The sequence below is a fragment of the Mytilus californianus genome, unplaced genomic scaffold (assembly GCF_021869535.1).
Source record: "Mytilus californianus isolate M0D057914Y unplaced genomic scaffold, xbMytCali1.0.p SCAF_14, whole genome shotgun sequence".
Taxonomy (NCBI): domain Eukaryota; kingdom Metazoa; phylum Mollusca; class Bivalvia; order Mytilida; family Mytilidae; genus Mytilus; species Mytilus californianus.
Window position 1 is genome coordinate 35,374,614 of NW_026262626.1, and position 27,584 is coordinate 35,402,197.

General features: G+C 30.1%; 1 protein-coding gene across 7 annotated transcripts in view; it reads left to right on the forward strand.

The window, feature by feature from the left end:
• LOC127724705 (protein quaking-A-like) overlaps positions 1-25,009 on the forward strand; it is a 28,430-nt gene extending 3,421 nt beyond the window's left edge. For 2 of the 7 annotated variants that reach the window (XM_052231777.1, XM_052231784.1), the window contains 9 exons: positions 1,267-1,400; positions 2,183-2,299; positions 4,138-4,281; positions 9,135-9,252; positions 11,264-11,350; positions 11,860-11,952; positions 13,322-13,357; positions 15,286-15,570; positions 17,542-18,979. In XM_052231777.1, the coding sequence (XP_052087737.1) occupies positions 1,267-1,400; positions 2,183-2,299; positions 4,138-4,281; positions 9,135-9,252; positions 11,264-11,350; positions 11,860-11,952; positions 13,322-13,357; positions 15,286-15,570; positions 17,542-17,615 (1,088 nt within the window). In that variant the 3' untranslated portion in view covers positions 17,616-18,979. Of the gene's footprint in view, positions 1-1,266; positions 1,401-2,182; positions 2,300-4,137; positions 4,282-8,961; positions 9,065-9,134; positions 9,253-11,263; positions 11,351-11,859; positions 11,953-13,321; positions 13,358-15,285; positions 15,571-17,541; positions 18,980-19,849 lie in introns of those variants that run through there. The other 5 variants (XM_052231778.1, XM_052231780.1, XM_052231781.1 and 2 more) reach the window with 5 other exon arrangements.
• The last annotated feature ends 2,575 nt before the right edge of the window (positions 25,010-27,584 follow it).

Below are 27,584 nucleotides of genomic sequence, written 5' to 3' on the forward strand. Positions count from 1 at the left end.
ACATCAGTATATGTACAATGTTTCATAAGAGCATTTAATAGTATTTTGAAGAAAGAAAATTATGCTGGTCATACTACATGTATTTGTATATTTAAAATACATTTTTTTGATATTTTTTTCATACCAGATTTTCTATAAGCCAGTATAGTGCAGTCGTGCTTAAAATGTGTTCAAAATATTGTTTTAGAATGTAAGAAATCCTCATTTTAAATATATTTTGAAAATATAGCAAACATATGGCTGGTAGAGATTTGTTAACTGGAAAACCTTGTCAAATCAAATAGATCTTTGATAAATAATTGGCAGAAATGAGAATATAAATTAACCTCCAAAGAAAAAATATTACACATTTCAACTAGGAGTTTTTACCAATTATATGTTGATGCTAAAATAGCTTTCTCTTTTGATATCCATCAAAACACATGAGGTTCTAATTTTGTTTGAGTCATGATTTTAATGTTGAAATGTGAGAAGTAGAAATTCTCTGTGGTGTTATGGCTTCCAGATGTCAGGGATATGTAATAGAAGAAAGAATTTGTTGGTTCACATGGAAACTCCCCCCTGTTTCTCAGTAGGAATTCCAGACAAGCTCATTAGTTGAAAAGGGAAAAAAAGGAATAACATGATTTGCCCCCAGATATTTATACAATTCTTCATCTCTGGTGGTTGTAAATAGGCATGTTTGTCTGAGAAATCAAAACAAATCTATGAAAATGCATGTGAAATGATTATCTAAATTTATGATCTCTTCACTGAGATTTGTACATCTGTGACACATTTGACTTCTTTCCTCACAAAATTTTGAGAGATATAATAGAGTTTCTCCTTATGTAAACCAGAACTGGTCTATTCTTTGACCATTGAAAAATGTGACTATCTATTTGCCTTTGGGGACTAAGGTATCCATTGAATTTTAATCAAGGAATGCAAATATGTACAGCCAATTGAACATGAACACACACTCCATCCTCACTCCTACTATGGCAGTTAAAGTACACTGGACACTTTTGTTTCCTGTCTTCTTTCAACACCATTCTGTGCATGTAATGTTGTACTGTGGATTTTGCTGGACTTCACCTTGTGTTTGTCTGTCATCCTTATTCAATTTTTTCATACCAGATTTTCTTTGAGTTGTGAGATTTGATTATTTGTGGAAAAAAAACAATTGAAATGTAACCTAATTTCAGAGGTTGGGGTTGAAGGTCATTCTATCAAAGGTCAATGTTATATTTTCAGACTGATTTGATTAGTCACTTGCTTTTTCAGAAATTAACCGTGTGAGATTAGCATTATTTCATCATAAAGGCAACCAACGAGAAGAGTTAATGTTACCTGATGGAATAGGTCCAGTACAGACATTCTCAGAAAAATTATATGTACCAACCAAAGAACACCCAGAAGTAGGTTTCAGATCATTTTAATTTTTTTTAACCAAATAATGTATGTGTGGTTTCCTAAAAAAAAAGTAGGGTTCATATGATATGTCAAACAGGAAACACACACAATTTATTCAGTCGGATCATTTCTATTGTGTATATTGCCATTATAGAATAGGACTGGATTATTCTACTTGACTCGTAAAACAATGCAAATATCTCCAAGGATAATAAATCATCTTTAAGCTATACTTGTGATTAAATTTAATTATTGGTCATAACTGCAAAAGCATCATGATTCAGCATGTGTTTAGTTTTGCATCTGAAAAAAAATCCTGTATATATATATATATATATACATATATGATATCAATATTATGCATTCTGGAATATATATATATATGTACACTACTTATTTTGACAATTCCATCCATCAATCCATGGTGGGAGTTGGTAAAACGGGTCTTCTGAACCCACCTTATAAAGGGGGTAGTCCATTTCTTTTCTATAATGGTGAAACTTGCGCATACAATGGTATAAAGTTTTGAATTCAATTTGTTTTTACCTAAAAGATTAAATTTGGGTAGGCATTTACAAATGACAAAATTAAACCAAGCTATTCAAGTGAGATATCAAAATATTTTAGTTCATTGAAATCTATAAGATTGGGTGAAGCATTGAAAATTACCAGGAAATTTATTGCACTGAAAAAAAAAGGATACTGCAGTATAAAAAATGACATATAATACTTTTTAACAATTCATTTATTTTCATATGCTTTATCATGTATATATTACATTTTGCAGTTTAATTTTGTGGGTCGAATATTGGGACCCCGGGGGATGACAGCAAAAGAATTGGAACAATACACAGGCTGTAAAATAATGGTACGAGGAAAAGGTTCCATGAGAGATAAAAAGAAGGTAAGCTACCTATTGATAAAGCACCCGTTGAAAGTTATGAACATGACGCTAGTGGTCAATAGACGAGTAGACTATAGCTAATTTTAGTTTTATATGTATGTACCAGCAGTTACATGTATGAAGGAACAAGAAGATATTCTTTTGTGGCCTACATATTGCAATGTATTTTAAAGGCTCTTAAAGTATTTCCTTTATTAAGGTCCTTGTCTTTACTATTGACCTATTGTTGATATTTACACCCTTTTGTAAATATTTTTTTTCTATACGAATAGAGAAATTACAAAAGTGATGACCATCTTGAATAGATTGCATTTAAACAAAAATAAGGTTTGAAATCACTGATCATCATTGATTTGACGATTTCTGTATTGACATCACACCTGCTCTTCTGTTTCAATTTGTTTTATGTTAAAACTTAATAGGCACACTGGTCAGATTTCATCATGATAAGTAAAATCCTTTCTATATCAAAAAGGAGTATTCAGATGCAACTTTCAGGATAACCTAGGGTTTAATACAGTTTTCTTGGTATCTTTTATTATGCTAATGACTCCGAGTTCAATAAATAATATTCAGATTAGCACAAAAACAGTCAGAATTGATCATAATGTATTCCTCTGTGTGATAAGTTTTAATTGAAATTCTATGTTGGAGGATGGGTACTTTATAACTTCAAGATTAAGTTATCAGTTGGTGAAATCTATAAAATAACAATCATTTTAAAGATAAAACAGACTAAATCATCAAACTGGCAAAAGTTGTTTAGAATAATTTGTTTCAGCATCAGTACATGTACATTTCCTACACAGTATCTCAGAATGTCAGCTTCTGTGTTGTTTTCAAGTGTCTATTAATTATCTTCTCAAAACTTGAAAAGGTAAAAAAGTAATGGATATTTATCTTCAATTTTCTTTAAATGTCTGATAAGAAATTATTCTGAAATCTGTGCAGCTTCAAACCAGTGAAAAAAGGCTCAAACAGGTAACCCAGTGTTCATCACCTGTCTTCATTTATCAAGATCAAATATGAATTTCATTCAGATTTTTATTAGAACTCTTACCCAATTTACATGAAATATGGAAGTTAAAAAGTTGTTGCCACTTAATTATGCAGAGTCTGGGATTTGCCTGTATATTTAGCAGGAGCAATATATACCTTTTTTGTTGAGAAATTTAATAAATGATGTTTTTAGATCTTTATTTTACCTCTGAAACAAATTTATTACAAATTGAAAATTTTGTCTTGTTTTTTACCTTTCTAAACCTGAATTTATTTTGTCTTCTTGTTTGAATCAAGTTCGACAATTTTCCTTTACTTTCAAGACGAGAAACACAGGTGTGAAAATATCATTATCTTGACTTTTCAGAGAATAAATAAAATCTACTTGCCCAGAATTTTTTTTAACTTGTCCCTACTGGTTGCTCTATTACAGATATTTCTTGTCCCAGACAAGTAGCAGTTGGAACATATTTGTCAAGGATATTTTGAGACTGCTAGTTTTCAATTTTATTGCTGGGAATATTTATTCCTTAACCTGTTGTACAGCATATTTACATTAATGTCTGGTTAAATGGTACAGTTTATAAGTATCTATTTTATACATGTCTTTGTGCTTCAATTTTAAGGTTTGATTAAAAAAACAGTTTTTGCTAAGTTGTTCAAAACTTACAAGACAACAGCTAGTAGTAGGTTGTTAATTTATGGAGTTTGATATTATTTTAATATAATAATATTGCATTTGTCTATTGTGAGTCTTCTATTATAAAAAAATATCTTTTGTTAATTTGTGATATCACATCATAGGAATTTTAACTGTGAGATCAACAATTATTTTGCAGGAAGACCAGAATAAAGGCAAACCTAACTGGGAACATTTAAACGATGAACTTCATGTATTACTAACAGTAGAAGACACAGCTAATAGAGCTGAAGCTAAATTAAAGAAGGCAGTAGAAGAAGTTAATAAACTATTAGTACCTGCAGTAAGTTTATGTTTTCTGTATTTTATACATAAATTTTAATGATAATTCTGTTTTATGCCAGGAAAATTGTTCAAAATAAAAGTACAATGCTATCACTAAAATATAATGGCCAAGAGTTCAGCAGTTTATTACAAGTATTGAGAATTTCCTGGTTAAAGTATCTGCATTCAATGTTTTGTGTTATTACAAAATTTCAGCTTTATATATTTGTTTATTTAAAATGTTATTCATTCGAAGTGATTTTTTTGGAAAATGACAAATGTACTTGGCTATGATGAATATTGACCATCAGCTGAGGGCTATATTAAGTTCTGATGTTTATGCAAATCTAAAGAATTGTAAGATGTTTGTTGTGATAAGTAAGTCTGTAAAGTCTTAATGAATTAGGCACACAGGATTTGATGAATTTTATAACCAACTGAATAACATAGTTCCAAAGTTCTGGTCCAAAACAGTTTCTTAAAGTGAACTTATTGTGTAAGTAGTGATTCAGTAAGATGTAATAGATACAGAAGATTACAAATGAGATAAAATCTTACAGTACATGGGAACATCGTGCTAAAATTCTGTTAAAAAGATAGTATAGATAATGCATTAAATTGTATAAGCACTGCACTGATCAAGATTAAGTTAGGTCTAAAAAAAAACCAGTTTTTATTAATATGAATTACATAAAACATGTCTCCTAAAGCAGTTTGTAATACATATCTTTTTCAAATATGTTAGAATACTTAGTTAATTGTTTACTCAACTTGTGTCTAAATTCTTTACAATTTCCTCAGGTTATTGTCAGAAGTAGTACTAATGTATATGTAGTTTACTGTATGTTAAGTAAAGGGCACTTCTTGGCCTTTAATTCTTGTTTAAGTTGAGTTCTGTCTATATTCTGAATGTATTATAGCTCCATTTTCAAGGTATTAAATTGTTGGTTTTTCAAAAACTTGCAAATCAATTTTTGGGTAATGAAAGAAACGACACTTCGTTGAAATTAGTGTAAGAAGAATTTGACCTTAGAAATAGAAACCAATTTGAATATTTTTTGCTTCAAAACTTTGTCCTCATGTATTGATAGCTAACATGGATCGATATTTGCTTACAAATTTTGGAGGTCGTCACAATTATAAGATCTTCAGAAGTCCAATAATTAGACGGATTTTACAGATGATTAGCTAGATAACTGATTTGAGAAATAAGACAAACTTTTGTATACTGGTAATCTCTGGAAACAGTAATTAGTTTGTCTGTTTCGAGAGGTAACCCAGGGGGAAAGTTAAATTTTGTTTCTTTTAAAAATGAACTGGGGAAAAACATTTCAAAGTTTATGCTTATGAGGGATAAGGGGGGCAGTAGAAATCTTTCAGTGATGAACCATCTGGTAACAGTGATTTTTTGTGGGGTGGTTAAAATGTTGAAACAACAGTAAACCTTGTTGGTTCCCAAATATGGTGTTTATACATTCATGATAGAATGTAAGGATAAACTTGTATCTCCCTTGTGACACCTTCTTTCACCCTTATTGAAATGAAGAAATGATCTATAAATAGCAAGCTGTGTCTAGAGCAATGATCTGTGAATAGGTACATTCATCATTGTCAAGTCGCAGATTTTGGCAGAGAATGAAATTACAGACAGTAAAATGATTCATGTAGTATCTTGATCAGTTATAATTTGTTACAAATAGTAGCACATCTTGGTCGATTGTCAGTAATTGAAGACAGTTACATAAATAAAGGACATTACTACCCCTGTGGGATTGCCATTTTTCCTCAAAATACAAAAATAAAATAGACAAGATATTTTTGCTTCAATCAGAAGTAAAAACTTTTGTCAAGAATTCCTTCAAACTTTGTAAGCCGAGTTATAATGTAACAGTATTAAAAATTCAAACTAAAAAGCAAGCTTGTCACAGGGAAGTGTCATAAAACCTAAAAAGTTATTTATCCTTCTAAAAATAGAAGGTTAATTGAATGTACTCAGTAAATACAAAGGCAATGATTTACACCCATTGTTAAAGTAGTCATCCCAGAGGCAATGATTTACACCCATTGTTAAAGTAGTCATCCCAGAGGCAATGAGATTTGGTTTATACAAAGAGGCACCTTGCTGAGTGATAATTATCTCTGGGGTATTTCATTTTTGATAGAAAGATAAAATTGATAATATTTGTGATTGGCATATAACAAACAAGGAAATTGACACTTGTAAAATTCCCCACAGAGGAAGACAAAGTAATAAGGAAATTATTAATGAACAATTAACAAGGCAAATATTTCCCTGTATTTGTTAATTTGCTAGTTTTCAAAAAATTGAAATATTGTTTGAAATTCCAAATTTGGGTAAAATGTTTAATTCCCATTGACTAGTCTCTGGTTTCAGGAAGTCACTTTATTGTCGACAGTTGACAAAAGCTGGTGTCAATATTGCATCATCTATTCAAAATTATGTTTTATCCAAAGGAATAAAAGTATAAAGAGATTTAAGATATAATTAAATTCCAACAAAAATCTGTCCAAAATAATTGCTGTTATTAGTATTAGTTTTGTTGGAAAAGATTTTTGACAACCTTAATTTTGATTGTGTATATAATTATATGAATGATATTTGAATGTTCATTAACACTTCATATATACTTGCCAAAAGGTTTCTCCAAACAAAAATAAAGTAATAAACCTCGCCAGGTATATCATAATTCTTGTATATATGAAGAATAATGAAATTTATGTTTAATTTCCGTACAAGAATCAAGATTTTGTTCATTTTGGCATCTTTTATGTGAATTATTGTCAGTCATACATAGAGTAATAAAAACAAATATATGTATAATTTATGCTAATTAATTTTGGACCAGTTGACATAAATCGACCTGTAAACACAGGTGATTCAAGAGATGAATTCAGGTACACAAATACACAGGTAAATTACATATTCCAGAGAAGACACTTTTGTAAGGATTCAGTGATTCGACTAAACTTTACACAGTATATATATATATATATATATACTATAAGCCGTTTCAAATGCTTTAATTGTCCTTCTACAAATTATTGATTTCAACTTATTGTAGAAAATTGTTGAATAATAAACACTTTTGTTAGTCTACAAATAAGCTGTTTTCAGATTTCTATGCAGTAATTTAATTTGTAACAAAAACTTTTAGAGATTAGAGCAAATGTTAGGGTAGAAGTTCACAGTGATATTTTGTCTCTTTTTGAAGTACAAAGCTATTCAAGTCATGTCTTGTATAGATTGTATTTGTACAGCACATTAATGTTAAAGACACTTTGTTCCAAACTGTTTCAAAAACAGATCAGATTAAAAAACACTCCTGTCTATTTAAATACTACAAATTACTTAATTACTGTTTAAAATCTTAAGAATAATAAACCTGTAGGGCTTGAGAGCAAGGTTATGATAAATACTTGTAAAAATACACTAATTTTCCTATGTACTTGTCCAAAACCTGTAAAGTATGTGTAAAATATGGCTTTGATAGAAAATTTGTGTTAACTTTTGTAAAAATACAATAAAATAGCCTTTTGAACTGTTCAATAACTACAAAATGTATGTATATAGGAGTTTGTGTAAATACCTTTATAAATATATTATTGTAATTTAAGAAGAAGCCTCGGCTATTAAGTTTTCTAATAGGATGCTTTTTCACCTGTTTTTACCTGAGAATTGCAGGTAAATACTAGGTAGGAAACTTGACACTGATTTGTCTCGCCTGGACGAATCTTATCCAATATTTCCATATAATTCACTTCAACAGTTTCTGTCTTTAACCTTATGGGGTTTTTCTTGTAGAATATGAATGTGGTTCAGAAATCAAATAAATAAAACCTTAATTGATATGTGACAATAAGTTATGAATATTCAATAATTAATCTCATTTTTTGGGAGATTGGAACTTGAAAGAAGATGCCATTACCCTAATTGATATTTTCATAACATGCCTGACTTACTGAAGCTGTTTGAATAGGGTATATTTATTATAATCAGATGTCATACCTGGAATTTGATTACCGATGGTAATCTCCGTTGATTTAATGTTATCCAGCAGAATAGTCAGCAATTATATCTTACACAATATCAAAAGGCATAGAAATCTTCAATGAGTAATTAAATCTCAGCTATAGATTTTGAATAATAGGTTTATTGTATACATGTTGGACCTTACCAGTTTATTTTTTTTCTTTCAAATTTCTATTAAAGAATGATTTTGAGGTATTTTCATTCTACATAAGAATATGTTTATTTATATGTGTATGGAGAAAATACCCATGTAGATGCTAAGTTCTGATTTGAGTTTTGATTTTTTTACTCGGATAAGTTCCTTTTAAAAAGTTGGTGTTAAAAGCAGCAGCTACCCTTTTCCACAACAATTTTTCGCTAAGACTTAAATTGTTTTGCACACTTCTAACAAGTTTTCTTGATTGTTAAATTATCCAGCCAAGTTTGTAAGATTGATGTCCAGATAACGACAGTTTACCTGTTGAACTTTTATGATAAATAGAGAAGTCGATTTTCAATTTTCAGATTTGTTAGATTTTCCGCTTGTCAGCTACATTGATGATTTCTGTCACTAACACCTGACAATTATTCTGAATGAGACATCTTACCAATGGTCTTTTTAAGATGTGAAAGCAATGGAAAATTTAACATTGTATGGTCTAATTTCAGCCCGAAGGTGAGGATGACCTGAAGAAAATGCAATTAATGGAACTTGCCATATTAAACGGAACATATAGAGATCAAGCAAAAGCAATGATCCCAACATTGACTCGTAAGTGTTGCAGCTTCATGCTGCTCAATAGTATTGGTTCAGATTATAATTAATTATTGCCTTTTTTCAGCCCGATGGGGAAGACGATTTAAAGAAACGACAACTCATGGAGTTAGCTATCATAAATGGCACTTATCGTGACACTTCTAAACCTTCTACATCATCGGCCTCACAAACATCTACGACTCGTAAGTTCGGTGGCCTGTATATGCTGCCAAAAGTCGGTGTGCAGTGGATTAGCTTCCCCATTTTTTTTGCCTGTCACTGTATATTCTTTTTTGCATCAGAATGAGGCTACACATCTTGGTTATGTCTATAGATGCATGATCCATTTTGCTATTTTTTGGTATTTTTTATCTATTTGGTTTTAATGGTAGATTTGCTGTCATATTTCACACATGGTAACAGCAGTTACCTCCCTTTTTGTAGACTCTTAGATATAGTAAAATCTGCACACATTTTTATACGGTTTTATAGATTTCATATAATCTAGAAGGTATAGATGCTTATAAAAAGATGATCAATTTTTATTTAGTAAGAAGTCACTTTCTAACCTAACACTTAAAAGATTTACTTCAACAATAATTAGAATTAGACGGAAAGACATTTTTCTATGGAAATCCGATTTTGCAGGTATTTTTGGCTTCGTTGAAAAAAATTACCTTTACCAGGAAATTGAAGCAGTAAAAGTTCTGTGTAGATACTTTTAAATTAAAAGAAAAACACCAAAATTCAAGATTTGTATATACACATTTCTCTATGAAACTTGCCACATTTGATAACTTAAAAGGAAGCCGATTTTGATCCAATATTACTTTGATAGATACATTTGTTAAACAATTTAAATGAGACATCTATACCTTCTTTAATTATCACTTCTGTATATCTTCAGCACTTCATTTCTTTGGTGTTGGTGTAGTACTCTATAAATCTTTTTTCTCTTTTCTTCATATTTTTACTTTTTTCAATTTTTATTCTTAAACCCCCATTATATTTTTATTCATTTTTCATACTATATTCAAATATTTTCATATTTATATACTGATATTATTTTCATAAAAATAAAATTGCATGTTGTCAGGAGGGAATTTATTTTAATTGGATAGCAACAATGCATGTTTTGGATATAGGAGTTACTATTCGGGATAAATGTTTGCATGATTTATATTGTCGTTTATTTCGTATCCTGATATATTGTGTTTCTGTGCAAGACTGGTTGCTAAGTAGGTATAATGAATGTATTTTTCAGGCTAACAAGAGTCCTTATATCTAGCACCAGTCTTGCACAGATATTATAGCATTAGGTTCCATGGGGTTTTTGTTGAAGATGAATTTAAATTTATAAGTAAATTTGTGTTAATTTAGCGATGAGTATTTCTCTTTTGCACTTCAAATGAAATAGTTCAAAGTTGTCTTGATTAATATACCATCAAAATTCCCATGGTTCTAATTTTAATTACTCATTTATGAATTGAAAAATTTGTAATTTTTGTTATTATTTAAAGCAAACCTTACAATAAAAAAATGTCATTTACAAAAAGGGGGAATAATATGAAGTGTAAAGTTTGCTTTACTAGAATAATGCTGTTGTTTTTAAACTGATAAATTTGAAAGATTTGATTATTTTTTCCAATAAATAGAAGGTAAATTTAATTATTCCTGAAATTGACTGATTATTGTGATGATTCTATTGTGCATGTGAGTTATTGCCTTATAAGGTCATGTGTTTCAACATGTCAGCGAATGCTTTGCATTTCACTGTTTATTGTCTATTTCAAAGATATTTAGTTTCTCATCCAATTTAGAGCATAAATTGAATTGTTTCAAATTCTAAAATTCTTAATGGATATCAAAAGGTTATGCTGTTTATTGATTTTGATATGATTAAGTAATATTTAGTCTCTCGATTAAATGTTCATAATCTCGCTTGGTAAATAGCATCCAATGAAATGTACTTTTCTGTTACTGTGTACTGTGACTTCATGAGTCCAAGTCATAGTAGTTCAGTAACAAGAATGAAGGTATATTTCATAGAAAACACCATTATACATTGTGATAACTCTGCAAAAAAATTCGAAAGATTAGAATTGCCTTTTCGTTCTGAAAAAAAAAAAATGAAATGAGTAACTAAAAATCTTTATAAAGTAGACCTTAACAGAATTAACATGTTTGTTATTTTTGAATTTCTTTAATTTTTAGTTGATGGTAGAATGATCTTGACATCCCCAATGGGCAACCCTTTTGCTGCACTAAATGGAGCAGACCCTACCAAAATGAATGGCCAGGGTGCGTTATATTTTACACTTAACCTGTCTTGCTAAGTTCTACTAACTATTGACAGACAAGAAACTTTTTTTTTCAATAAGTGAAGAAAAATCTAGTTGCAGCACAACATCATCATATTTTCTGATGTCAAATTGAAAACCATATTTCTTCAAAATAATTGTGAAAAGTGAAAATAGCCAAATAAAGATTTCAATTTATTAAAAGTGAAATAAAAAAAAAAATTTATATGTCCAAACACCACTGAGGACACAGCCAATCTTAAATGTGTAAACACAATTCCTTGGGGAACTATTTACTGGGACCTTCCTCATTCAATTAGTTTCTGGTTTTGATGATAACTTTTTTAGTTTAATTGAACTACATGTATATACAGAATACTATGCAGTGAACACTAATCATTCCATTGCATCTGGTTTTCTGTTTGATTATGACATCATGATATTATGACCAAATTTGATCTGAAATTATTATTTTGGTGCTTATTAACTTTGTCTTTCTTTGAATTTTAGTTGATGGTGGAATGATCTTGTCATCCCAATTTGGCAACCCTTTTGCTGCACTAAACGGAGGGTTTACAGACCCTGCCAAAATGAATGGCCATGGTGCGTTATATTTTATTCTTAAGTTGTCAGTCCAGATAATGCTTACTTTATAAACAGAAAAAAGGAAAAGCCAGCTTTGGAACTGATTCCAATTAAAAAACAAAGTGATCCTTCAGTGCAGTAATGTTTGGTGGCACAAGTTTCTGCCTTTCAGCTACCATGTATTCAATGATACCACTTATATATCATACTATAAATTGACACCATATATTAAACAATTTATGGTCAGAGATTTGCAATACCACACTTTTTCTGGTAAATAGTAAATTTATTGAATGTGCAAGCAAATATTTTCAACTCGGATGAGAGGGTGCATTTCGTTATTTCTTTTTACTTGCATACCTGTCAAATGACAAAATTTGTAAGGGCATACCTGGGAATTTACTCAACCTCCAAATAATTTTTAATCTCCTCCCAGATCATTCAATTGCCTGGACTTCTGTATATGATTAAATTTACCATGTATTCTAGTACCTACAGACCTTTGATTTTTAAATTTAAAAATGTCAATGAAATACTGCCAACCTTGACATTTTTCATGTACAGAAAGTTCAGTTATTTAATCTTAACTTTTTAATAGCCATCAAACAATATTTTGTCACTTCATTGATAGACGTCACTAATTATTTTGTTAATTATACCTTCAAAAGTTGTCAAGCTTCAAATGTCCTGAAATTTGGCTAAAAATTGATAATCCTGCGAGACAATACATTGATCAACATTATACAACTGTTAGATAGAAATCCCCAAACCTGTTTTCAATCATTCATGCACAAAATAGGAATAAAAATGGTGTAAATACTTAGGGAGTCAGGAATCCCAAACCTGCATTCAATCATACATGCACAATTGAACAGGAAGTATAAAGGTGTAAACAGTAAGGGAGACAACTCTAACTGGAGTATAACTAGTATGGATAACTACTATTAGTTCTGTTACATCAATAAAATGCCCTTAAGTTCTCAACTACATATCAGGAAAATTATTTAAGAACAGGAAGAGGTCAGGAAAATTTCTTTGATGAATTATGAGAATATTCTTTTCATAATGCTGGGGTGTATCGTAATTAATAATTAGGTTATTTTATTATTGTTATATTATAGACATGATAGATATGAATAATTATTCAAAAATGAATATTTAGATAATTAAAAGATACTATCAAGTAATTGCTATGAATTTAAAATGAGAAATAAATAAATAAAATTGTAATTATTTTACACTTTAGAATATTTTGAATAAAAAGATGAATAGTTGTCTCATTGGCAATCATTCTACATCTCCTTATTTTTATATATGTTTTAACATGAAAAATTCAGCTGAAAAAGTTTGTACCCACTTTGACCTGATATTTTTTTCCTCAATGCAGGTCATGACCCACATTCTTACTTTCAGAGGTTATCAGGTATGTATTTTAAGTAAAGTGTTTGTAATATAAAAATGAGGAGATATGATTGTATGCCCATTTTACTTTCGGTTATTTGAAAATAAAGACTTCCCCATAGAATTTTTTCTCAATTAGATGCCCTGTAGTTTTGTGTAATTTTTAAACAAAAATTAAGGACAGGACCTTCATTAGAATCTGAGAAATTATTAGAAGAAATATGGTTATTTTATCTTTTCAAGATTTTTCTTTACTTAGAAAATATTGTGTTTGTGTTAATTTAACTCTAGGTACTTTTGTTTTTTTTTCTCATTTTCTCAAAGATTATAAATCGTATATACTTGGGAAACATTGGGCCAAAGCTGGGCATCTTTTTCTCAAAGATAGTAAATCATATATACTGGAGAAACACTGGGCCACATATACTTGGGAAACACTGGGCCAAAGCGGGTCATCTTTTTCTCAAAGATTTTAAATCATATATACTGGGGAAACACTGGGTCAAAGCTGGGCATCTTTTTCAGTTGTTGATTTCAAAAAATCATTTAATACCTCAAAAATATAACCAGCATTTGATTTTTTTTGGGGGAGGTAGATAACTTAGGTTAACTTAAAAGCAGTAAAAAGATTTTTTTTTAAATTGTCAAAACAAACTTAAACAATAACAAGAAAAGGAGTGTCTACTAAGATAAGTGTGTATAAAAAAGAGATGGATAATTATTAAGGGAGGGTTATAAAAAGGAAAAAGAGTGTGATTTAGGAGGAAATGAATGGAAAAAGGGAGGGAATTGTATATTATTGAAAGGTTATATAGAAGAAGAAAAAGGGGTGGGATTACACTCTGAAAAAATGAATTAGGTTGACAATTGAGGAAAGGTTCAAAGGAAAAGGATGGGAGGGTGTATATAAAAGGGTTGGGATTGTCTGTTAAGGGAGGGGTAAGATAGATGCATGAATCTTTATAACACAATTGACTTGAATCAGCTTTAACATTATTTCACCATCAGTGAATTAGATTGAGATAATGAATTCAGGGAATATATGTTTTTAAGAATTTTAAAAAGACAAAATTTTCTTCATGATAGGAAATCATTTTGAACAAAAGCACTTAACTACCAGAACTAGATCACATAACCATTTCAGTAAAGAATAATTATATATTTAATAGTTAGTAATGCTAACTGTTTGTGTATAATTTTGTTGATTACTAATGTAAATTGTTCATAAGAAGCTCTAGGTCTGTTTTACATCAAGCTAAGCATTTTATGCGTTTGGTAAATTTAATTATTCTATGTGACTGTAGAAATATTAATGCACATTGAGTAAATTGAAAACATATGGGAGAATTTTTTTGAATTTAATACTATGCCATTTTGCTACACCTTAATTTTGTTGAGACATGATTTCAGTCAAAAAAATTGAAGATGTAAGCAAGAGGAACTTAAAATTACACTTTGAAATGTAATTATTTACATAAAAGCAGGGATCAGTTATAAATATAATGCTGCCAAACAGACAATTAATTTATAAAACATACTACAACCAAAATACATTTCGAGTAATTTGTTTGGATGACTTCAGGAATAATCCCATTTTACAGCTTTAGTATTCAAGTGTGTGCTTAAAAAGTCGGGTTTGCTTGTTTGTTATGTGAACAATGATATTTTTTTTTAACCATTGTAACTATAGAAACAAACAAGCCATCATTGTGTTACTCATTTAGTGATATAATTGACGAATGATAAAAATTGTTCTCTTTCGATAGCAAGTTAAAAGTGTTGATATTGATGTTACAGTCCACTCTTAAATACAAGCGATTTCGTTACTCTCTGTTAATACTCAGATAATTATGATGCACATTAAATTATTATTTTTCTGAAAATTTTATAAGTTCAAGGTTATGAGCTAGAATAATAGTCTTAATGTTGATCGTGTTTAATTTTTTCCAGAGGCTCATAGAATGATAGCTACAACTTCACCTTTGACTGGTGTACAACAGACATTGCGTTCTCCTGGTCCTGCAGGAGCACCTCTCATCTTGGCTCCAAGAATGCAAAACATACCCACAAGTTCAGCAGGCCTGATCAGTGGCCCACCACCACCTCTTGTTTCACCAACAGATGCCAGTGGTGCTGCTAGTCTGATATATAATCCCTACAGTGATTTCCCATATGGGTATTCACCGGCGGCATCAATCATAGAATATCCCAGTCACTTAGACCAGACTGCAGCTGGTATGTTTTCTTTCGTGCGCTAGACGTTCTTCTGATCATTCAGTCATCAGTCATTCCATTTTAAACAACATTTAAGAACAGTCCCAAACTGACAATCAACAGTCCCAAACAGACAATCAGGATTTATTTCAATCAAATCCCATTATTATTATATATATATATAAATGTTTAATTTGTTTTATAGTCTACAATTTTAAATTATACCTTAATATTTATATGTACAATATTTCTATAAAATTGTTATTACGTTCATAAAAAAAATATATTTCAAACTTTTGCATGGTATTACAGTTAATATTGCTAGGCATATTGAATTTGGCTTGCAAAATGAAATTTACAAGAAGCAGTATCATCAATATAGATGTTTTATTTAAAAGAATTTCAAATTGAATACATCATTAAGGATTATTTAGTAAAATTTTAGATTTTTTTTTAAATGCAGATTATAAACTGCCTCTTATTAGATTTTTAAAAAATATCAATCCAACTTCTATGAGCATGATTATTGTAAAGCTAGCCAATTTTGTCAAGCAGTTAAGATGAAATGATTTTTTGTTACTTTACATGCCTACCAGAATGAGGATAAGACGGTACGTTTAGACTCAGTACAATGTTGTTCATTTTACTTTAGTCCTGGTAACATTTAATGAAAACATTCAGAATGTTATGCAATTAATCATAAGTACCTCATAACACATAAAATGTTCTTTAATTGAATGCATTTACTTAAAAAATTGTACCTGCTTGTTACAAAACATTCCTGTTAATTTACTCAGGAGAATGGTTGTGTTTATAGAACAGAAAGTTGTCCAAAGTGCTAACAAAAAATACATTCCAAAAAGTGCTCAGTAATTTATTGATTATGCAAAATAAATTGTTTTGATCGTTATTTAATTTGATGAAAGTAGTAAAAGTCAGAACTTTGTTTTAATAAATCAGAGAAAAACTTGAAAAATCATTTAACTAATGATTGCAATAGCTGACAATTGATTCAAAAAAATCTTTTATGTAACTCAAAAATTTGTTTAATTTTGGGAATTGGACGATTAAGTTTATATCTTCTTTTTTGAAATGCATGGTAAAAAGAAATCTTTTGATGATCGATAGAAAATAAGCTTTTGAAAACTACCACATCGTTAAAACATTGTGTAAAATCAGAATTTGTTTCTTGTCGCAGGTAAAAAGTAGGACATTTAGAGGTAGATTTTTAGCGTGGCTATTCACTGTAACAGATTATAAAATGTTTGGTGGTGGATTTAAAGTGTACATAATAGGATTTTAACTATTTTGTTGCCATTGTGTTTCTTTTTGTTTATTAAGATTAATTTAAGCTTGTCTCCATTGTAATTAAGTCCCCTTACATCTCCTGGTTGTTTAAATTAACCTCACTAGGGAATTAATATTTTTTCTTTTTTGACCTAATTTAGATTAATAGAAACAGTTGTAAATACTTGTTATATTGAGCAGAAAATTTAATCCTATTAACCAATTTGTTAACTTTCACCATTTAACAAGAATTAACCGTTTATCCAGCAATAAATCCCTGTGGCTTTAATTTTTAGAACCAGTTGTCTTTCAAAGAGTATTTTTACAGAATTTTCAAAAGTTATTATTATTATTTGTTGTTGTTGAATTATGATTACGCAATTGTTTATTTTGAACCAGGAGGTGCTAGTATTTCAACCATTTTGATATCATGTGACCAAATATGTTCAGGTTATTTCTTGTTTTCAAAATTTGGTGCTAAGATTATGCTTATTGTTAAATTCTGTCTCTTCATATTTATTAACAAGTTTAATTCGTAAATGCAGAATTTGCATCATCTAACAAAACATACTCATTGTGCTAACTAAAGAAATTTAATGGTCACATACAATTAGACTGAATGATATCAAAATGGTTGAATGTACATTACTGCTCCATATGGTTATTTTTATATGAGTAGAATTCTATAATATTGGGCTATTGTAGGTGCTGTGCCTAAAATCAGGAGGGCAGTCGAAGGACTTAGAACGCACCCTTATGCAAGGGTGACACTTTCATAATAGATTTAAGGAAGGTTAGTTTTACTATGTTATGACCTTGGTTATGACCTTGGATAGGAAGCATGAAATCTATTGAAAAAAAAATAGGGAAAGTAATAAGGCCACAAGCTTTTTATTACTCTCTTTTTTTTCACAAAATGGATATTTTATGCTTCAGTATTATTGACAATCAGATTTGCATGTCCCTTTTGTAAGGGAATGGGAACATTAAGTATTCCCCTTCTTCTTCCATCCTTTATTTGGAATATGATTATAATTGGAATGATACAACAAAAAAAACAACCAAAAATCAAATTGCCCTTCCTGTGTTATACCTTTTGATGATGCCATATTTTTTATTTTGTCATTTCAAAAATGACTGCTGAATGAATTCATCTGTTGGAGGCAGGGACATGGGTTTCAAAGAAACATTCTTCTTTTATTTATTTGCAATTAAATTATTTCATGTTTTATTTCTACCGAAAAATATTTATTATTATATATATATATATATTTACATTTTACGACTTTTACTAGATATTTTTTATTACAGACTATCCGTGTTATGTGGCGTACTTCTCATTTTCCGATTTAAGGTTGTTTTTCTGTTAAATGAATGTGTACATATTTTAGTGGATTTGAAGTGTATGATGTATAAAGCTCAAAATCAAAACTCGATACCAAATCATTGGTTTCAGACAGGAGAAAAATTTCACTGCCCATTTTTCCTCATCATGGGTGACAAAAGAATTTCTTCAGAATTCATTTGTGTGATTGTAGTTTTGAGGTTTTATCAATATAGGAATTCATGGGTGATTTTTTTAGTGTCTGAAAGCATGCATTTAGAAAGTCTCAGGAAAAAGAGCATTTATCAAAAGTATTACCACTGTTGCAATATTCAGTGTTGTGGTGTGTTGTGTTTAATTCAAACAATTATTAGGCTGTATTGTTTAGGTGATAGAAATTTATTTTCCCAATGCATACATAAAATATAGTTTTAAGTAGTTTTATTTGACACGAGCTGTGACCTTTTTAACATCCAATCTTACAAAAATATCACTCAAAAGTTGTCCCGGTTTCATTGTATCTTAAGATCAGTTTTTTAATGTCGATTTTTCTGTTAAAAAAGTCCATCTAATCTTGACTACTGTTGAACTTAAATTGAGAAATTCAATCTAAACACTACAGTCTTTTGTAGTTTGAGTGTGGTGTATACATGAACATTCCATATAATTCGCTCAATTAGCATTGATGATCAAAATGTTGTACAGATTTATGTTGAATGTTTTAGCAAAGACTTGATTTTATTGTCGAACACGTGTAAAACGTGCAATTGTTATACATTTTTACATGTTTTTATCAAATAAAGAAAATTTTGAAAAGAAGTCTGAATTCATTCTGTAAACACAAGTATTGAAACTGTGAAGAAGTGGCAAGCTTTATGCATTGCTGTTATAATACAAGAAAACAAGCTTCCCTAGCAATCTTCCTACAGGGGACACAAAGACAAATAATGCTTAGCTTGGTATATTAAGCTTCTCAAGTATTAGGGTTATATTGTAATAGAAATATATATTACTGAAACATTATGTTAGTAATTAAGAAGTTTAAAATACTGCAATGACACAAAAAGTTCAGAATAATTCTTATGTGCATGCCAAGTTTTAAACTTCTTAAAGACAAAGAAGTTCAAAGTTTAATGATGTCGAGATTTAAATGGCAAACTACAAATATTCTTTAAAAATCTTACGTAGCTTCTAATCTTGTATGGTTCATGGTTATTCTAATACATAGATTTGCACCTAAGGAATTAGTCACAACGTATTCTATAATATACTATTATAGGCTTACTTATCACTAATGTGGCATTACTAACTGTTTAGAGTTGTGCTGTAATAAAACTTTGTGCTGTGAGAAAAATTAGCCAACTTTTAAAAGCTTGACCTTTGACCTTTTGCTTGGTCCCTTCTCTTTTATCCATGGTCAAAGCATGAAAGATCACAATTACCAGATCTTTAAAATTTAACATAATACAAATTTCATTAAATTAATTTCTTTCTGTGAAATTATACTCATTGATCAAGTATGAAACAGTTTAAGAAATCTTACTGCCCTATAAGGCAAGCATGAGATTGAAGAGTCAGCACACTTCTAACTAGTAAGTAGTGTCTTACTAGTGACAATATCCGAATGATTCAGGTAGCTGTATTTAACTAACAAATTTCTTTTTCTTTTTATTTTCACTAAAACTTCAGCTGCATTCAACTAACACAATCCTGGTCACAAAGATCCCATGCCTGATCCGCTTCCACTAGTAACCAGGGCTTGGTAGGAGTTTCTCAGTGCACCCGAGAATTCTCTCAATGTGGTGGGTACCACAGAATGCTGAATAAACACTAACTCGGGTCATCATACTCCAAGACTAACTCAGGACCACAGATTCAATAACTTTTGTCCAGGATTGGTTGAATCGAATCCGTGCCAACAAATTTATCACCAGTTAAGTGCCTGACAAACTAACTGTTGTTGACTATATTGTTTGTAATTATACTCAAGTTTAACATTGTTATGTAAAGAATCTGCATTTATTCACCTCAGCTGAAACACATTGTTATTAACAGAAGTCTATTGTTTATGTATAATGATTCATATTTTATTGTTTAAAACGTAGACATTAGTTTTTGTGCTTTTACTGTACTTTAATCATGTGGTGTCTTCCAGAAAAAGGCTCATAATTGTTCTCAACTATCATTTTAGATATTATTTTCACTTAATATCAAAGTTTTATATTCTGAGATTTGATCTGAATAGAAAGTGAACATTTCTGAGCCTTTTCCTTAATTAAAATTTCTATATTACTATGAGAACAACTTAATTTGTGATATTTCCACAAAATAACCAGTATAAATTGCCAAGGTAACAATCATGTGATGTCTTCTTTAGTAACCAAGTGTATTGCTATGGTTATATAGAATTAATTTTCCCCATGGTAACTGATTTTTTTCTGTCACTATGGTAACAAGCTATTTATATCCACATTTATAGAACAAATCATATCATTATTTTTTGTGAAAGAGATTAACTTTTTTATATATTTTATTTTTTCAAACTTTTGGCAACCAGTACTTAGATATTAGAATCAAAACTTTTTTTATATTTTATTGAAGATGATCGTTGTATTATATTTGTAATTATTTCGGTGCTTATTTGGAAGAACAAATTGCTCCAAAGAATAATTATGATTGCATTTAGGTTCATTGTATTAATGATACCAGATTAAGTATTTGTGATGGCTTTATAGAACAGAACACTGTTTTATTATTGTTTATGTAAAGAATACACTTAAATTAATTCACAATTAATTATTTTCATTTATTTTTGAAAATGTATTATTTTGTTAAATGTGAGAGAAACCCAAAACAATTTTAATGGATAATGGCTTACAAGTAGAAAAATTTGACAAATTAAACCGCTTTTACATTTTACATTTTTATATGAAGTGTTCTATGAGAATAATGCACAGGATTTTGTATAATAATTTAATTTTGTTCAATAGTCATTGCTTCATTAATCAGATATGGATAATAGTCGCTATGCAATGAAAATGTGATTATTTTTTTAACATGTGATGAATCATGTGACCTGTGTACATACTCAGCGAAACAGTTCATAATATTGTCACAAAATGTAGATATTTAACATTAACTTCAAACAGCAGCTGTAGCTATCACTTCTCGGTAAAAATAGGTAATAAAGCCATAGAATTTGTATATTATGCAGTGCTATATGCATCGATATATATTAAGGACAATAAATAAAAATTAAATGAGGGGAAAATATTTGGTAAAAATGGACATTTTTTGAAACATTCTATAGCAATATTTAAACACAATTCAATTTACAATCGGGACTAATTTTATTATCCAAATATGAGAAGAGGTTTTCTTCTTTTTCATTTTAGCTTTATTAACCAACTATAAAAAGAAAAAACAAATGGACATGTTTTTAAAACATCTTCTTTCATGACTAATTTTCCTCATATGCTCTTATGAGAGACCTAAATGTACATTTATTATGTACTTGAGAATTTAATACTTCAGCTGCTGTCAGAAGTACCAATTACTTTATATGAGATTTTTGCTACAAGTGCAATTAATTGTACTCGTGTATTGTACAGCATTATGTAATTGCAATACAATTTACTCTTATATCACCATGTATTAAAAGAACCCACCAGAACCCCACTGTAGATTATAGATAATGTACTCATATATGTATGGCTGTTAAATGCTTAATTCTATATGTAGGTAAAATCTTGTATGATACATATTTTATATTTAGTATCTATCTGCAAATACTACCAATCATTCACTGATAACAAAAATCCTTGTTTTAGAAGGGTAAGGTTGATGATAAATATGCAAAATAAACCCCCTTAACGTTTATGATAATCTTATAAGTTGTAATAATTGCAAGAAGAAGAGTAAGGTTTTGTTGAAAATCTTTTTGCTAAACAATTTTATTGGTTGTGCTTCCATGCACTCTTTGTTTGGAAGGCAACAAGTGGTTGTATATGGTTGTGGAGAAAAAAAATGATATACAAAATATAACAATTGATTGTAAATTACACTGCCTGATGAATTGCTAAGGTTGAAAATAGCAATACACTGCAAATACTTATTTAAAAGAGGTTTGATGATTGATTTTGTTTTATGAAGTGCATTTCACAGCCATACATATCTGTAAACTTTCAGTCATGCATTTCTAAAATATAACTCAAAATATACAAGCATGATCATTTCTATAGCATTTTTCTTGTGTTGATTTTTTTGATACAAAGACTTTTGTTGACTGTTTTGAAGGCATAATATTGTTGTACTAACTATGAATTAAAATTTGTTTTGCTATCATAGAAATACATACCAATATAGTTGAAAGTATTTTGTACAAAAGTATTCAACCATTTGATGATTTTTTATGGCTTTGGATTATCTTCATTTTAATATTCAGGTGGTAAATGATTTTTAAAAAATTGTGAACTTCAGAGAAATTAAAAGCATTTGGAATTTCTGTAAAAATAGATCTGTGTATTTGAGACAGAAAATATTATCTTTTTTTTTTAAAACAATTAAAAAATTCAGTTCAAGTTTTATACAAAAAAAGATACATATGGGAAACATGACCTGTCTTTTAAACTATATGTATCTGTACATTGTCTTTGAATCAATGAGACTTCTCTGATGTTTAGAAAATAAAACCATAAATGATGGTAGTACATGTATGTAAATAGTAAATCCCTGATACCAGTATCCCAGGAAGGTGGGGTGGTATAGTTGTATGTATTTCTTTGATAGATGATTACTGTTTCTGACAGAATAATGAGTTTTTTTTGTATAGTCGATCATTTACTCCTCTCAAAAGATTGGGGAAACATTTGGTAAATAAGAAAGTGAAAATGTTTTCAGTAAATTCTGTCAGTTCAGTATGTTATGTAGTATTTTGAAGAATCTCATTAACAATATATTATGAATACTCCATACTGCCGCTAATCTCTGCTGCTGATAATAAAAAAAAGATGGATTTTAATGTTTTCTGTTCAGTTTTTTACTAACACACTTATTGCATGCATTGTTGACCTGATTGTTTGAGAAAAGAGACATTGATATTCAAGTATGTATTAATACTGGGATCAATTCATTAGATATGTGATAAGATGGAACATTTCTCGTGGGAAAGGGTATGGGGGAAGATTCAATAAGCTTGTGTAACTTATGATTGTCTACTTAAAGCTTAAATGTATAAAAAAAAATCTTAACCTAGGATGAACAGTAACATCTGAAGGGCATTTTACAGGTATACAGGGTATCTACAGGGTATAGATATATATCTAGAAACTGAATACTCGGGACTATTTTGGTCCATACATTTTTCACAGGGGTATGTAAATATTCAAAAAAGAAACGGACCGTTAATGTTTGAATATCAGTGTCTTTTCAAACCAATTGTAATGAAATGAGTTTAAATACTATCCTGTTAATTACTTTGCTTGTTGAATTGATTTGAGCTTAAACTAACCATTGCTCAGTCCCAAGTACTCTCTCAATTTCTGTAACTACACCTGAAGCATGGAGAAACCACAGCATAGCAAGGTAGGTTTCATCTGTCGAATATCTGAACATCTTGCATTAACAATATTTCTAAGCAATAATATAGAACCTACACCTGAAGCATTTGCATGTGACAATAAATGGCAGCATACCCAAAAAACAATCAAAAATTCATTACCCATATAAGTATTGGCCTGAAAGAGAGAGGAAATGATTTATAGTTTAGATAGGTGTTAGGCTCAGAAGGGAATTCACATTTGACATTAATTTTGTCTAATGTGTGATATTTATTTGTACAAAGTATGCAAAGAAAAAAAAATCATAGCCCATAAATATTAGTATATGTAATAGTAAATTTGGTTATTTATTATTAACACATTTCTAACAAATTTAACATGCTTTGAGTGTTCATAATTAACGGCATGACTTTCGAGAAATCCATTTATACACTGACACAACATTCATAACTTCTAATCAAAGGCTCTTAAATGTTGGGTACACATGAGAAGGAACTTTTATACCCTTTAACATCAATATGGGAGGATATATATTTAAAAAGATTTAACAGCAGTAGCCCAAATTTTATTCAAAGCATAAGAGGTGGGACTTGTATTTATTTGATCCTTACGTAGTTCATTGCAATGATTTTGTTAATTGACAGCACAATTCAGTGTTTAATGCTGTCATCAAAGGTCGATATTTTTTGTTTTGTGAAGAACAATCAATGTGCATATGAACAATCTTGTTCACTTTCAAGAAAGTATTTAATGTTCACATGCATAATAACCATTAATTGAACGAGAATGGCTTTAAATGAAACTTGATTTATAAACTTTTAAAGATAGCAAGAAAATTAGAAATTTTCGTGGAACTGTGATATTTTTTTTTTATAAAGAATGTTTTTTTTTGTGCCATTTTCATTCTTTATATCTACATTTGTTGTGTCTTGCCAAAATTTAGCATGTATAGTACATGTCATTCTATCCTTTCAACCTAACAATACTCTATGCTTTTATATTAATTCACAGGGGAGGTAATTCAGTCCCCCGAAAGGGAGGAAACTTTGCTAAATCTTGAAGGGGAGATAACCATGACATTTTGTATGTGTGCTCACTTTGATAGTGATGGTTTTTAGTCAGTATTTTTATTTACTATTGTTGTATTTGGCCATTTTTGTCTTGACATCATGTTGAATCTCATCATGACTTTGATGTGTTGCAAGGCCAACACAATTTATTATATTGAGAGAGATTTTTTTTATATAATTAAAGTAAATTGTAAAAAAAAATATACATTCTTTCATCTCCACTTACATTCTTACTTTATGGCATACACAAAGAAAATCATCTCATTGAATGTAAATACAAACATGTCCAGTGAGATGAAATCCAGTACCGGTACTGTATTTCCATTATTTAGTTTTAGTTTCATAGGCATTTACTTTATATTTCTGGTTAAGATCAGCCATAATAACTTCCAGTAGTATTGTTGGAATGCTGGTAGGTTCATTTCAGTAGCAATGTGAACCCAGTTTTAAATGTGCTCAACTAGGGTAATCACTTGTATGCATTGTCAATGTTACTTTACATAAACTTAAGTTACTCGATCAAACTCACCAGAAAACAGAGAACATTTTCTTCTTTATATTTCTCATTATCAAGGTAAGGATCTGTTTGTTTGTTCATAAAAAAAACAATAGAATACTGAAAATTCTACAAAGAAGAATGGTATCTGAAAGTAAGAGTGTCTGATGATTCAGTTGAGTTGCTTTCTTCAAGTTGCCAAAGCAGGTCTTAAGTACTAAGTTGCTAATGTAAGTCTTTAGTACTAGACATCATCCTACACAATCAATTGAAAAAGTTGAAATTAGGCAACTGCCAAAAAAATGTTAATTTGCTTGTAAGCTGCTTTGTTTGCCTGTGAATATGTTGCAGAATGAGAGACATTTTGTAGGCTAGTCCTGTGGGCAACCGAGTAAACTGAATAAAGTATCTTATTTCAAAAGGTATATACTAACGCCTTGTATTATGAAGTTTCTGACTCGTCTTTCACCTAAAATTCATGGTTCAATGATTTCATACAGACAAGGTATACTCTTGACCTCATTTTTTGGTTCAGCATCATTGGAAAATTTTCCTTATGTCAGTATCTGAAATACTATAGTGTTCTACTTTATTTTGCAATTAGAATGATAGTAAGGTGTACATGTCTAGTTTGACATGGTTAAACTGACCATAACCTCATTTTCAAAGTAAATTTCATACAGACAAGGTATACTCTTGACCTCATTTTTTGGTTCAGCATTATTGGAAAATTTTCCTTGTGTCAGTATCTGAAATACTATAATGTTCTACTTTATTTTGCAATTAGAATGATTGTTAGGTGTACATGTCTAGTTTGACATGGTTAAACTGACCATAACCTCATTTTCAAAGTAAATTGGACAAATTTTCAAAGTAAATTGGACAAATTTTTAATTGCCATGACGTTAAGCAAGAAGGGATCAATTTTAATTTTCCATTATTTTGTCCATTTTTCAGGGTTTTTCTGACCTTTATCTATTTTTATGCCCCCGCCGTAGCAGAGGGGGCATTAAGTTTTACCTTTGTCTGTACGTCCGTCAGTATGTCCCGAAATTGGTTTCCGTTCTCTAACTTTAGTTTGCCTCAACCAAATGTGATGAAACTTATACACAATGCTTATTGCCACAAAACCCAGATCAAGTTTGAATTTGGGTGGCGTCACTTTTACCTTTCAAGAGTTCTGCCCCTTTACAAATTGAAAAATTGCTGAATTTTTCGTTTCCGTTCTCTTATTTAAGTTTGCCTCAACAAAATGTTGTGAATCTTATACACAATGCTTATTACCACAAAACACGGATCAAGTTTGAATTTTGGTGGCCTAACTTTTACGGTTTTAAGTGTAAAGGAAAAATTGCTGAATTTTTCATTTCCATTCTCTAACTTAAGTTTGCCTCAAACAAATGTTATGAAACTTATACACAATACTTATTTCCACAAAACTCAGATCAAGTATGAATTTGGGTAGTGTCACTTGTATCGTTCTTGAGTTATGTCCCTTTATAACGTTATATGCAAGCGGGGCATCATCTGCTCCATGGACACATTCACCATTTATGATTCATCAGTGTAAACTAAGTGTGGTGTTTGTCTGGCAGGTTTCACTTGACCTTTATCTCATTTACAATTATACTCGTTGATAAACGTAAGTTTTCCTGAGCTCAGTTTTAGTTACAGGTCATCTATATGTGTTGTATACAGTCACTTTACGTTGTACATGTTCATTTTTCATGACCTTATTTTCATGGATAATGCATTGGTTATGCTGAGTTTGTGTGAAACATGTGGTAAGACCTTGACGGAGACTCGACATAAAACTGGTCATAATCAGGTGAGACATTTCAGCGTATGCATTCTTGATATATAAATATATAAACTAAACCATTATACGATACAGTTTTCAAGGGGAAATTTTTGTACTCCATATTGAGCATTCAATGTTGTCAATGGAATCTTATCACAGGATTAACAATTTGAATGCCCAAAAAAAATCCAAAATCAGTTAAAAAACCAATGTTTTACAAACTAATAGAACACAAATATTTGTATTTGGTCGGAGCTTTTACCTCTATTTGCTCTGTATTTGGAATAGTCGGAAGTTCTTGTTTAGCTTTTCGAAATGTTTGAAAGAGAGTTTTCCTCAAGAACTAGGGAATCTTGTTTTCTCGGGGCTATTGTAGAATTTTCTTTGAAAAAATCATAACACACATACTTTTTATGCCCTACCTACGATAGTAGAGGGGCATTATGTTTTTCGATCTATGCGTCCGTTCGTTCGTCCGTCTGTCCCGCTTCAGGTTAAA